The sequence below is a fragment of the Typopeltis vanoorti genome, chromosome 13 (assembly GCF_054136105.1).
Source record: "Typopeltis vanoorti isolate ZY-2024b chromosome 13, IOZ_Tvanoo_1.0, whole genome shotgun sequence".
In the NCBI taxonomy this organism is placed as follows: Eukaryota; Metazoa; Arthropoda; class Arachnida; order Uropygi; family Thelyphonidae; genus Typopeltis; species Typopeltis vanoorti.
This window is the reverse complement of record NC_143561.1, coordinates 129,650,781-129,665,730: the sequence shown is the minus strand read 5'-3', so window position 1 is coordinate 129,665,730 and position 14,950 is coordinate 129,650,781. Positions and strand designations below refer to the sequence as shown.

The 14,950-nt window shown below is 36.5% G+C and overlaps 1 protein-coding gene across 2 annotated transcripts in view; it reads right to left on the bottom strand.

The window, feature by feature from the left end:
- cin (Molybdenum cofactor synthesis protein cinnamon) overlaps positions 1-14,950 on the bottom strand; it is a 377,936-nt gene that overhangs the window by 182,645 nt on the left and 180,341 nt on the right. For both annotated transcript variants that reach the window (XM_090403113.1, XM_090403112.1), the window contains exon 12: positions 7,219-7,274. In XM_090403113.1, coding sequence (XP_090259239.1) covers positions 7,219-7,274 — 56 coding nt within the window. The remainder of the gene's footprint in view (positions 1-7,218; positions 7,275-14,950) is intronic.

The following is a 14,950-nucleotide window of genomic DNA, read 5'->3' as shown; positions in this document are numbered from 1 at the left end:
TCAAATATAAGCATATACATAGCATTTTAAACAATGATATTATTACTCAAAAAATTTAATTTTGATATTTTTCACAAGAATGAACTTTCTTTAATAAATCAGGTTTGTGTTTTAAAAATTCATAAAACTGTATACAATTCATGTCAAACTAGCATTTGGTATAAAAGCATACTTTCAATGTTTTGATTTTTAATCGAGGTTTTTTTTCACTGGTCCGCATACTGTTCACTAATGAAAATACTCATTCAGTGGGGACGTTAGATCCAAGGAGACATAAGCAAAATTCAACGATTTTTAAAATGTTATTAAAACAGTAGACTGTGGTGTATCACAAGGTTCTGTCTTGGGACCAATTTTAGTTAATATTTATATCAATGACTTCTGCAATCTTAAACTAAACAGTAAAATGAATAATTTTGCAGATGATACAGTACTAATTTTTTCTACAGACACAGCTGAACAAATGAAACCCATTGTGAATGCTGATCTTTTGAAAGTAACAAGTTGGTTCCAGTCAAACAAATTCAGTTTGAATGTCTCAAAAACTAAATATGTAAATTTTAACTTGAGAAATACAATTGGCAAAATGAACTTCACTGCACAATTAATTTTGCATGATTGGAATTGCAGGCCAAATTCAAATTGCAACTGCAATTTGAAAAATAGAAAAATAGAAAAAGTCAGTGTAATAACTTACTTGGGATTAAAAATTGATAGTAATTTAAGCTGGAAACTGCATATTACCGATGTCATAAAGAAAGTAAGGATTATGTTAAACAGATTTTACTACCTAAAGAGATTCTTAAATTTAAATATGCTAAAAATATTATATTCTGTCTGGATTCAAAGCACACTACAATATGGTATATTAAGTTGGGGAGGAATCTATCGCACTATGCTGAAACCCTTAGTCTCGACTCAGAATAAAGTAATTAAAATCTTAACTAGAAACAAATATAAAGATACTACAAAGTGTAGTAAATACACCATACTAAATATACTATCCCTTAGATATTTATGTCTATAGGGTACTATTATTCATAAAAACCAACAACGAATACGTAAATATCAAACAAGATACTTTCCTTAGTAGACAAAGGGCCTAAAATATTTAGTTCCAAAAGCAAATAAAGAAGCAATACACAAACATTATACTTATTTAGCACCAAAAGTATTCAACACACTACCTTTAACAATAAAAAATGAAACTAACCCAAGCAAATACAAAATTCTAATCAAAGAGTATTTATTTTCCCACAGAAATGAGGAAGCTCTGTTCATGATGAGCAGGGCTCGTCATTTTGTTGCCATTCTTCGAACTTTTCACTGGTGACATAACTTTTGATACATGAAACTTCATCAAATAGTTCGCCATCATTTATATTTAAATTCCAGTGACTGGAAATGAACAAAACACTTTCCTCGATCTTCGCCCACAGAGGGATTCCTCATAGTAGGACCCATTCAAATACTTCCATTTCCACGAAACAGCTGCTCCAGTTACAGTGGTACCTTCACTTACTAACCGCTCGACATACGAACTTTTTGAGATACAAACGTTTTTCATATCCCATTTTGACCTCTAGATACGAACCTAGACTCGAGATACGAACCGTGATGCTTTTCTTTCCAAATGAACTAAAACCTGTTTTACATATACTTTTTTTAACTCTTTATGCATGTTTAGCTGAGTGCCCGCTGAACTGTCTCTAGTGTAACGATTGTTGTTACTACGTCGTATTTATCTGAAATACGAAGAATGCTGCACGTATTTAATTTTTTTTGTGTATCTATTTTAGTATTTGTGTAAACAAACAATACACTTCGTGAAGATTTTTTAGATTTGCATTTATGATGTGTACTGTATGTATTTGTTTTTATAAGGGACTTGTTTTATTGTAGCTTCACTTTTATTTTCTGAATTATCTACCAGATAAGTGTCATTTCACTGATCAGTATATTATTTTCAACATAGAGCCAAAGAAAACTAAGAAAGAAGAGAAGAAGAAAATCACAATAGAAATTAAGAAAGAGATTGTGGGAAAATATGAGAAAGGAGTCAGGCAAAGTGATCTGTGCAAGCAATATGACTTGTCCAAATCCACCATAGTTACAATTGTGAAGAAAGTAGATTTTTATAAGGAACTGGATGTGGCCAAAGGAGTATCTATCGTGTCATCTCGAAGAAATAAAGTTATGGAAGAAATGGAAACTTTACTACTCGTCTGGATTAATGATATGCAACTGATAGGAGATAGTGTATCTCAAAACATGATCTGTTTACAAGCTCAAACTATTTATAAAGATCTTTCGCAGAACTTGCCATCCACTAGCAGTAGCAAAGACATCAGAGAAGCGTTTAAAGCTAGCAAAGGATGGTTTGAGAAATTCAAGAATAAAACCGGTATCCATAGTGTTGTTAGACATGGAGAAGGTGATAGTGTTGACAAAGAATCTGCTGAAAGGTTCATGAAAGAATTTCAGAAACTGATGGAGGAAGAAGATTACAGACCAGAAGAAGTTTTCAGCAGTGATGAAACTGGGATTTTCTGGAAGAACATGCCTAAGAAAACGTTCATCACTAAGGAGGAAATGGCATTGCCAGAGACAGAACATTGCTTTTTTGTGCCAATGCCAGTGGTGACCTGAAGATAAAAACCTCTGTTGGTTTACTACTCTGAAAATCCTAATCTTTAAAAGTAGAAAGTTAACAGGCACAAACTCAGCGTTATGTGGAGAGGGTAACAGCAGAGCCTGGGTAACCAGGCAATTCTTCTGTGAGTGGATGACAGAGGTCTTTTTGTTCCCACAGTGAAAAGGTATCTACAAGAAAAAGTTCTTCTGAGAAAGTTCTTCTTATAATGGACAATATTCCAGCACAGCCACCACAGTTGGAAGAATATTTGGATGAAGAGTTTAATTTAATCAAAATTAAGTTCTTGCCATCTAATACCACACCACTCCTACAACCAATGTATCAATATGTTATTTCCAACTTCAAAAAAGCTTTATACCAAAGCTTTTTTCCAAAGATGTTTCGAAGTTATCATCAACACAGAATTAACCCTCAGGGCTGGAAGAATCACTTCAATATTCTTCATTGTTTGCATATTAGTCAGGCATGGGAAGATGTTTCTGTGAGAACTCTAAAATCAACCTGGAAAAAGTTATGGCCCAACAGTGTCCGAGGAACTGTATTTGAATGACCTGAAAGCGAAATTGATAGTGTAGATACAGATGTCTCCCTGGGAAAGACCGTGCATTTGGAAGTTGATGAAGAAGATGTGGAGAGCTGGTAGAGGAGCACAACGTTGAGCTCACCACTAAAGAACTACAGGAGTTAAGAAGAGAGCAGGAAAAAGAAAGGGATGAGGAGGAAAAGCAAATGTCTTCAGAGCAGTAGTGCACTCAGGATTTAATCTTGGGGGGGGGGGGGGGGGGGAGAGTTGAGTAGACAATTTGAGAATACACACTATGCATCACATACGACCTATGACTGCGGATCTGCAGTGATCGCTAATTCATAAGTAGTATAGAAATAAAAGACACGACACAACATAAATAAAATAAATGAATTTTATTAATTAGGAAAAGATTTTTAGAAAATTTTCTAGGGTTTTTTCCTTTTTCTTTGGGGTGCCCGAGCCCCTTGCCACCCCCCCCCACCTCTGGGTGTGCCACAGCTTCAGAGGACGAAGAAGACGGCAATAAAAAGGGAGCAATTCCAACAAGTGACGTAAAAAATATTGCAAAACTGGGGCGAATTGAAAAAATTGGTTATTGGTTAACAAGTGGCATCCAAATTAAGGTGTTGTTTCTAGATTCACAAATATCTTTAATAACAATGTCATTAATTACTTTTGAAGTTTAACAAAACAACAGATTCAGTCAACGTTGGATAGGTTTTTTAAACCCTCACCTAAGAGACAAAAAGAAATAACTAATGACAACGAATCGAAAATTTCTGAACTACAAAACCAGCCACAAGAAAATCGATTTTTTTTACAATTTAATGGAAGATAATTTTCATACTAATCATGTAAAACCAAAGATTTCATAAATAAAAATTAATATGTAATGGTATACAAAATGCATATTTATAGTGTAAAAATGCTCCTTCTCCATTTCTTTGCATTTTCTTCATTTAATTGAGAATAGTTTTTTTTATTTATTTTATTTTTTTTATTTTTGAATCTGAGAACGGATTAATTGATTTCCCATAAGATATAATGGAAAATTCGGTTTCGAGAGACATACTTTTCGAGATACGAACCATGGTCAGAAATGAATTCGGTTCCTAAGTCGAGGTACCACTGTATTTAAATAATCAATGCAGGTTTGGTAAAGTTTATGAATTGCATCTTTAAATATGTTGGCATCAATATTCAATTTACTGTTTCAATTCACAAAATAAAGGACAAAATGGCCATTTTAGAAAAAAAAATCTAAAGGACAGAGTAGTGAAATAAAGGACATATGGTCACCATAATTATATGGCATGTTTCAATTCGTGGTAGAATTTTATTTGAAGTTAGCCTTTGTGATTTGTCATAATGAAATTGAGAACTTCAAATGCAATAAAACAAACATTTATTTCATGTAATTGAAAAATTGGACAATAGTTTTTAGTTAGATATTGTGTTCCAGTGCAACATATGGTTTTGCTTGAGTCTATACAGCATAGTTTCTGTGGGAGGGGATAATAATAGTGCAATTAGAGACAGCTGGAATAAAAACGGTGCTAACTAATGAATCACACCATTTGTTGAGAAATATATTACACAGACTGCAAAAGCCTCTGTACTTATTCAGGGATACAATAAAACTACTTGTTTTTCCTTGCATCTGCAGTATAATGGCTGTTGGGGAGGGCGTGTTGTTACCGAGGGGAGCGAGTTACTATCGCTATGACGTGAACATGTTTAAACATTTTTCGTGTGTGAGGTATATGCAAAACTTTTTAATGTCTTTTTTCGCAAAGTAAAATAAGGGGTGCGAGTTATACGTGAGGACCAGTTATATTCAAGTAAATACGGTAAGCATTTTGCCAACAAGTTGACATCCTTCTGCTGCTTCTCCTGCTCAGTTGACTTGTATGGTGAGTTAAAAAGCATAAATATTTTTCTCACTACCATTTTTTTTTCAAACCAACATCATTAAAATCAATGTAAAAAAAAAAAAATCAGCTAACGCCTTTTTATTCCCGTATACGGGAGTAGGCGAGGCCATTTAGCCCTATCTAACTTTTGGAGACTGAGTGGGCAGTTCAATCTCCACTGGTACCCAATCAGAGACAGGTGGCCCAAGGCTATCACTAATTAAGCGGTACGCAGTGAAGAGAGACGGCTCAAATGTGCCGCCATCTCGTGGTCCCTAACCCTAACACAATATATTTAATGTCTGAAATAATGTGGGTTCTACGGTCGATTTTCTTGAGTTTACAGGACGAAAAACCCGAGTTTACGGGAGGAAAAACCTGCTTGCCCGTGCCAGAGATCGACTAACTCGGGAACCGGTCGAAAAAAGGCTTAGAAAAATTTCCTCTAGTTGCCGACTAGACTCGAAACCAAGTCTTCCTTCGTGCGGCCAAGCGCGGCGGTGTGCAAATGCCACATCCGCTGAGCTACACAGGATCTCTTACTTGGTTCTGACATTAAAAACTATACTTATAAGATGAACAACAATCAACAACAACCATGGGTTCAACGCCTAGGTGTCTGATGCCATCTTGATAAGATTCTTCCACTGCATTCTATTTTGCAAGATGACTCAGTTTGTTTATAGAGTTTCGGCACCATTTGACGATGTCATCGCCCCATTCTCTGTTTGGTCATCCTCTTTTGTTCTTTCCTTCAATCATTCCAAACAGCAACATTTTTAATTTTCTCTCATCATTCATTCTACATATATAGCCAAATAGATGTAGTTTTCTTTTGATTATTTTCTGTATCAGGTTTTCTTTTGGTTGTATTTGTCTACAGATTTTCTCATTGTTCACTTTCTGGATCCAGCTTATCCTCAAGATCTTTCTATAGCACTTCCTCTCGAATGCTAATATCCTCCTTTCAGATTCTCTCAGGAGTATCCAGATCTCACATCCATAGAGCATGCTGCTGAAGATACAGGTTTCCACAATGTGCAGTTTAGTGTTCAGCTCTTCCATATTTTGTCCATGGCTTTTAAGATAGCTGTTGCTCTGGTTATTCTAATTTTTACCTCTTCTTTTGGGATATGAAGGACAATTTACACTTCTTACCCATGGTCTTTCAACAGATAATACACATCATATCCAGGTTTTGTTGGATGTGCATATACATCCTGGCCAGTAGGGAAATTAATGATGCACTCATGAATGGAAGAGGTGCTGGCTCCTTAGCTAACTAATTATGGGGTGCAGAGCATGACCAGCAAGATCCACTGCATGTAAAAAGAAAGGGAAGGGAGAACAATGTAGAGATAAAACTCAGCAATAGTCACTTGACACCTATAATAAGCAGGGCAGTTGTGTTTCAGTAGGTGATGAAAGTCATCTACCTCCTAGAAATTTCTTCTCAAATATAATTTACTTTTTAACCAACCAAACAAAAAAAATTCTGCTACTACAACTGTCTTTCAGCCAGAGTATTATTAATAATATGGTTTTACACCATTTTTGTTTTATCCCATTTTACAATTCTTCATAAGATCTAACTCTTCCCACTGATGAGACCTCAATAAAAGTTTTAACCAGTTCTGGTGGTGACACCTCCCATAATGAATGACAGCAAACATGTCTGAAAGAAACTGTGCTAAGTATTATAGGATACTAGAGCAATTTCATGTGACATTATCTACCTCCATATACAAGCAGCTAATGGAGTTACTACATATGCAAACTTTTGTTTGCTCAGACTTTGGTAATGGATAATAAAGACAAGAATATAATTTGACTGTTCCAAGCTGTAGATTTCAAGTTTAAACAACCAGTAAGTGATATTATTTTTCAGTAAATTTACTCTTAATGTATTTGTTATTTCTACTTTCTTCTTATACACCTCAGCTCACACTGAAAATAAAGATGCTGCTAGTTTAATATGAAATAAGCATATTTACAGTAGAGTATTCCAGATTTGATTATTTTCCTAATAAAATGAAATATTACATATGCAAACTGTAATAGATTTAGGAACCTGTTGATAAATCAAAAAAATTCCTTCTAATTTTCGATTATCAGCTTACCTCAGAACCAGCAATTATTTCACCACAAACTTTTCGTGGACCACTTCCATCAGATGCTAAAAAATAAATAAATAAAATAAATTCAACAACATAATAGTGGAAATCATTTTGGTTTGGTTGTTAAACTGAAATAAATGAAAATTTTACAATAATTTAAACCTATACAATTTTAATGCTACTGTTTCAATAGAAAACCATTTATTCAACTGGTCAATAATGATCTAGTAACTAGGATCAAAACAGACAATTACAAACAGATGTCTGTGTCTATTGGTGGTGATCAGCAGTAGATGGCGTTGGTTTAGTTGCGGTTAGTTGGTGGATTGAGTGGTGGAGACAGAGTTGTAGAGCAAGTGCCCTTCTTCGATGAGCCTTTGGACTCCCTGGAAGTTTCAAATAATAATAATAATAATCATCAAATTCCTGATATATACTTCAAGGGGGTGTACAGGAATAATAATAATAATATATATACATCCAGGCCGGTGGGAAGGTTAACACCAGTGCCATTCTTTGAACATTACTACCAATAACACAGCTCATCACGGAAAAGTGGAATGAAGTTTTTATTTTAGAAGAATTGCTATCATTTGGTAGACATGCCTAAAAATAATAAGATGAATCTGCTCATGTTCAAACAATGTCTTCATTCATTTTCAGACTATCACTATATCCTTTGAGAGTCATAAAAGCTACAGAAAACAATAATAATAATAAATTTTATAAATACAAATCTCAGAAGAAAATAAGTATTTTTTCCTGCATTTGACTCTTCCTCCCCTCTTCTTGGAAAGTGTCTAGACATATCCAAGATTTGTGCAAAGATTTTGAATATGTTTGTATTCATCCTGTATTGTAACCAATTCATTATTTTGGTGTGCAATTGATCTGTGAAAATTGATCCTTTAGAGCAAAGCTTCTTAAACTTTGGGTCATGACCCCATATGGGGTAGCATAACTAAATGTGGGGGTCGAAAAAACTTTGGCAACAGAACAGGATTAGGACAGAATTTCCAACAATTTCTGAAATGGCCGTATACATACTTCTGCCCATTTTGTACTACATAGTTATGTGAAGCGCCATTCTCGGCATTGACGATTATAAAATCAAAATATCGATCAACTCTGAAAAAACATTGAAGATGCTCTACGTCCTGCAGTATCAAATATTCAGCCAAGATTTAATTCTTTGTGAAAAATAAACAAGCACATCCATCTCATTAGTATGCAAATTTGCTTTCATCTTTAATAAAGGGTAAAATTATATGTATACCAAAGAATTGTTTTTTAAATAAATTTCTTTATGATTTACTATGAGTAAATGTTTGATTTGTATACCTATTTTACAAATCTATACACCTGGGGTTGTGTAAAAATTTCTCGGGGTCACACAAAAATTTCTTGGGTGAAAAGGGGTTAAGAGTGGAAAAAGTTTAAGCCCTGCTTTAGATGACTTGGTATATATAATTAACTAGCATAACCATGAGTTGGCAGTACTAGATGATACAAAATTCATAACAGAGAAGATGGAAAAATTCCTATATAACTGAAATAAAATGAGGAGACAATAACTGCAAGAACTGTTTGTTAGTGACAGATGTTGAATAATTATCAAATGTAAATATTTGGCCAGCAAGGGATGATGAATTAGCATTATGAATGTCATTCCCAGTGAAGTGTAGAGCAGACTAAAAAAAGCAACTAATTTTCACAGTTGGAGGGACATAAATATGGTGAATAAAAAATATGAGCAAAGTAAAAACTACAACACAAATCTTGGATATTTCAATAGTGCAGCCAATATGTGGACCAAGAAGATAATGAATCAACATTTTTATCCTTCAGAGGTTACGCATAGGACATATTTTTTATGACAATACAGTAGTTCATGTAAAGTGAATGGTAGAAAGCTAAAGGAAAAGAAGAAACTTATTCACAATGAATTTGAAGACCTTTAGAAAATAAATGCATAAGAGAGAAAGCTGTTCCAATGAACAGCAGCAGCAGAGGGAATGAGGAAGAAAAACTGGTCTATGACTTTAGAGCTGAATTGTAGGAGGTATCAAATAACCAATGCACGAGTTAACTGGTCATTAATCAATCTAACTGCTCTCTTCTACCAAGGCAAGAATGTTTACAGAGCTCTTGTGTGTGTAGGGGGGGGGGGGATTTGCAATTTGTATAGACTTAACAGCTGTTCAGAAATAAAGCAATGTTTGAAGCAAAAAGAAAAGAAATGTAATTTCTTAGATGAGAAAGTCATGCACGTGATATGTTTATATCAAGAAAGAATGAAGGCAGAGTTATGCCAAAAAGAAAAATAATGCTAGGTTCCAACACTGAGATACAAAATGAAGACCATTTTGTATCTCATTCTTTTTTTATGAAATAAATAAGATAGGACCAAGTTTTACTAGCAATGTAGTCAATAAGGTAGTTAAAACACACTGAAAGAATGGTTTGGAAAACAGAATTTAGGACTATAGAAGCAAATAGGCAGCACAAGACTGTTAGTGAGAAAGAGGAGTACAATGTACTGTCAACAGAAAACTCCAGTATGGATTTGCAGTCAACAGGAGAAGGTCACTGATATACAGAGTCAGGACTAGTCAAAAAGAATGGGGACCTAAGTTCCATCCAACATTTTAGTTACACACAAGCATAATGTTTATATCAAGATTCAAACCCACAGCCTGGTGATGGGAGAGTAGATATGCTAATCTCTTAGCCAAATAGTTTGACTAATTTGCCAGGTTGTGTTTCTGAAAGAGAGAAAGCAACTTAGTCACAGAAGACAGACCACAAGATAGGAGCTTATCTATTAAGCTCATGGTACCAAACCTGATCAAATACCCTAGATCAGTGTTTCTCAACCTGTGGTCAGCGACGATGGGACAGGTGGTCCGCAGGAAGACTAAAATAATTAAATAAATATATATTTTTTAATTATTTAAAGAAATTAAAAATTGAATAAGTAAAAATTATTGAAATCAAATGGAGACTTAAAAAAATATCGTCAGAATTTTTCAAGGGCAGCAGCAATAAAACAATATTGTTGTTCACTTCATCCTTTTTATTATTCGTCATTCTACCGCTACATTTGTAGCAGCAGAATGACAATAACAAAAGAGGGATGAAGTGAACAATAATATAGTTTTATTGCTTCCGCCTTCCCTTGCTGTTTTATCAGATTTGAAGTGAACATGTGTTATCCACATTTGAATTGTCAACTGACCACCACCTTGTTGTGTGCACTCTACGGCTTCAGAAACCAGATTCTACCATCAACGCTGGTAGGCCTAAGCAGCTATACTGCGTCAAATGGGAGGTTGGAAAATGAGACTGTGAGGAAGAATTTTGCGGATGACATTTCGTCCAGGTTCAAAGAGATTACCAAGCAAACTGCAGATGTTGAGGAGGAGTGGAAGCTGTTCAGAACAGCTGTCATTGCCTCTGCACTCTCATGCTGTGGCAGAAAGCTGCTCGGCATGGCGACGGGCAGTGAGAAAAGGACACCTTTGTGGAACCAAGAAGTCCAAAAAACTATCTGGACAAAAAAGGAGTCCTACCTAACATGGCTTAGGGTCAGGTCACGTGAGATGTGTTTGCAGTATGCTGAGGCACGAAAAGCTACTGCTGAGGCAGTAAAGACAGCAAAGCAGAAGGCTTGGGAATCCTTTGGAGAAAGATTAGACTCATACTCTGCAAATGCAAACAAAGTATTCTGGCAGACCATCCGCCACCTTCGAGGGAGGAAATCGTGCACAGCAAGGGCAATTAAGGCCCCTGATGGTGCACTTTTAACAATCGAGAAGGATATCCTCCACAGATGAAGGGAATACTTTGAGAGCTTTCTTAACCCAGGTGGCCCAGCAGTTGTGGACATACAAGAGGTGCAGATTGGGGCAATGACTAGTCTCACCGCAGAAGAGGTCTGTTTAGCAATAAAATCATTAAAATCGGGTAAGGCTGCTGGCGATGATGAAATTCGGCCCGAAATGCTAAAAGCCTTAAATCGAAATGGTGTTCTCTGGCTGACTCGAGTGTGTCATTATGCTTGGATTATGCCATTGCTTTGGTGCTCTGGGCGAGCACCAAAGCAATGGCAGATAGGCATAATAATACCAGTCTTTAAGAAGGGAGACCAGAAGGACTGCAGTAACTATCGTGGCATCTCTCTGCTCAGCCTGCCTGGGAAAGTGTATGCTAAGTGCTTGGAAAGACGGTGCAGGAGCATAGTTGAGTCAAAGTTCCAAGAAGAACAATGTGGCTTTCGTCCTGGTAGAAGCACAACTGACCAAATCTTCACTTTAAGGTAAGTCTTTGAGAAATCTTGGGAATACGACGAGAATGTCAACACATGTTTTGTGGACTTGGAGAAGGCATATGACCGGGTTCCTCGGGATAAGTTTTGGCAAGTAGTACAGGAGTATGGAGTGGATGGCCAACTATTAGCTGTCATCAACTCCCTGTATGAATGCCCAGAGTTTTGTGTCAGGATAAACAGCACAAAGTCTGAACCTTTCACAGTCTCTGTTGGCCTCAGCCAAGGGTGTGTTCTGTCACCCCTCCTTTTCATAATATTTATGGACTGGATTGATAGGCACAGCCGAGGCAGTGAGTGTGTCAGAATTGGTATAGCATTGGACATCTGCTTTTTGCAGATGACCTAGTTCTGCTTAGCCCTTCCACAGTTGACCTCCAGCAGATCCTGGGTAGGTTTGTAGCTGTTTGTGCAGATGCCAGAATGAAGATCAGTGTGGCCAAAACTGAAACATTTGTGTTGAAAGTTTATTTTTCACTTGGTTAGAGTATAATAAATTTAGTTTAATCCTTTATCCAAGTGTGAGCAAACAAAGTTTGCGCCTGAAAGTATCTTCAGGACTGGGGTAAGGTGATACAACACCAGGGCAACTCGTTGCAAAGGTGTAGCAAGCTACCAACACTCCTGTCCCAGTATTTCCTATAATGCAAAACACATCTCCTTGCGGATATGTCTAATATTATGCATTAAGGGAAGGGCCACTACCCAGACTAGTTTCGACTTTTATTGAGGTCTCTTCGGTGGGAGCCAGGCCCAAGCTGTGATACCAGGCAGAAGCATTCGCAGGTCATCTCTACCTATAGGAGTTGCCAAATGGTGTGCGACCCTTTTTTAATAAATTACTCTGGATTTAGAGAAAGATGTTGAAAGTTTATTTTTCACTTGGTTAGAGTATAATAAATTTAGTTTAATCCTTTATCCAAGTGTGAGCAAACAAAGTTTGCACCTGAAAGTATCTTCAGGACTGGGGTAAGGTGATACAATACCAGGGCAACTCGTTGCAAAGGTGTAGCAAGCTACCAACAACTAAATCCTCTAAATCCAAACTTCTCTAAATCCAGAGTAATTTATTAAAAAAGGGTGGCACACCATTTGGCAACTCCTATAGGTAGAGATGACCTGCGAATGCTTCTGCCTGGTATCACAGCTTGGGCCTGGCTCCCACTGAAGAGACCTCAATAAAGGTCGAAACTAGTCTGGGTAGTGGCCCTTCCCTTAATGCATAACGTTAGACATATCCGCAAGGAGATGTGTTTTGCATTATAGGAGATACTGGGACAGGAGTGTTGGTAGCTTGCTACACCTTTGCAACGAGTTGCCCTGGTGTTGTATCACCTTACCCCAGTCCTGAAGATACTTTCAGGCGCAAACTTTGTTTGCTCACACTTGGATAAAGGATTAAACTAAATTTATTATGAAACATTTGTGGTCTCAAGACAACCATCCCAGTGCACTCTACATGTAAGTGGAGTCCCAATGAGGCAGGTGGAGAAGTTTAAATACCTTGGGTCCATATTCACAAATGATGGAAAATGGGACGTAGAGCTAGATACTCGAATTGGCTTAGCAAGCTCAATATTGTGGGAGCTTGGCCGTTCAGTAGTATTGAAGAGTGAGTTAAGCCAGAAGGCAAAGCTGGCTATCTTCAATACAGTCTATGTCCCCTTCCTCACCTATGGTCATGAAAGTTGGGTAATGACAGAAAGAATGTGGACACGAATCCAAGCGGCTGAAATGAGGTTCCTTTGAGGAATCCACCAACTACAACGAACCACAACTATCATCCTCATCATCATCATTTTCAACAATGCCATCTACCGCCCAACATCACACTAGTATTTTCACAGGCAATCACAAACATCCATGGCAGGATTCGAACCTGCAGCCTTTTGGCTGGAGAGCAGATACGCTGACCACTCAGCTAACTAGGCCGGAATATATATATATTTATATATTTTAAACGTTCTTTAATAATGGAAAAGTGGCATAGCGACTCTGAAAAGAAGAGCAAATGAAACAGGTGATGCTAACCCTAATTGTGATACACGTGTTGTAACAGCGAGTAAAACTGATACTATTAAAGAAGAAGAAACAAGCAGTTCAAAGAAAAAATACAGCAGGAAATATAATAGTTCATATTTGGAATTTGGGTTTACTTGGTGTGGATATGAAAGTGAACAGAAACCTCAATGTGTTTTGTGTTATGAAGTATTGTCGAACAAGTGCATGAAACCTGCAAAACTCTGACGACATTTAGAAACTAAACATTGTGATGTGAATAATAAGCCAATTGAATTTTTTCAGCAATGCTTAGGGACATCAAATCATGGGAAAGGTATTGTTTCCACCATGGGTTCCATTAATAGCAAGGCACTGGAAGCATCCTATCTCTTAAGTTTGCACATAGCGAAAACAGGGAAACCTCATTCTGTCGGGGAAAATTTACTACTTTCAGCTATAAAAGATGTGATAAAAACTATGTTTGGCAACAAGTTACTAAAAGATGTTGATTCGATTCTCTTTCAAATGACACTGTCAGCCGCAGAATTAATGATATGGCAGATGACGTAGAATCTCAGTTAATCGTAAGAGTTAAGAAGAGCCCTTATTATGCATTACAAATAGACGAGACTACTGATGTTACAAGTGATGCACAGTTAATGTGCTATGTAAGATATGCGCATGATAACAACATTCATGACGATATTCTGTTTTGTAGAACTTTGCCATCCCAAGCAACTGGAGAAGAAATATTTCAAATTCTCAATAATTATATAATACACAAAGGGATCCAGTGGGAAAAATGTATAGGCTTATGTTCGTATGGAGCTCGTGCCCTTACAGGCAGGCATTGTGGGGTTGTTTTTATGGTCAAGGAAGTAGCTCCGGATATGAATTGGGTCATTATTTCATACATAGGGAAGCGTTAGTCTCCAAAGGAATGCTACCAGAATTTAAAACTGTGCTATTTATACAATGCTGTAAAGCTAGTTAACTGTATCAAAGCTTGGCCATTAAATAACAGGTTATTTTCAATACTCTGCAATGAATTATGCAGTGAATATATATACAACTTTTGCTTCATTCTGAAATTCGCTGGTTTTCAAGGGTCAAAGTACCAACGAGGTTATTTCAATTTTATTATTTTATTATTAGTAAATGAACATAATTCTGATTTTGCATCACTCCTTGTTGATGAAGCAAGGTTATCAACACTATCCTATCTTTCACACATTTTTTCGAAATTAAATGAACTAAATCTCTCCCTTCAGGGAAAGTCTTTAACTGTTCTTGATGCCTACGACAATATAAAGGCATTCGAGAAAATTAATCCATAATTAATTAATAATATCATTAATACATAATTAATCCATAAAACTGGTTTTATGGATTAATTATGTAAAAGAC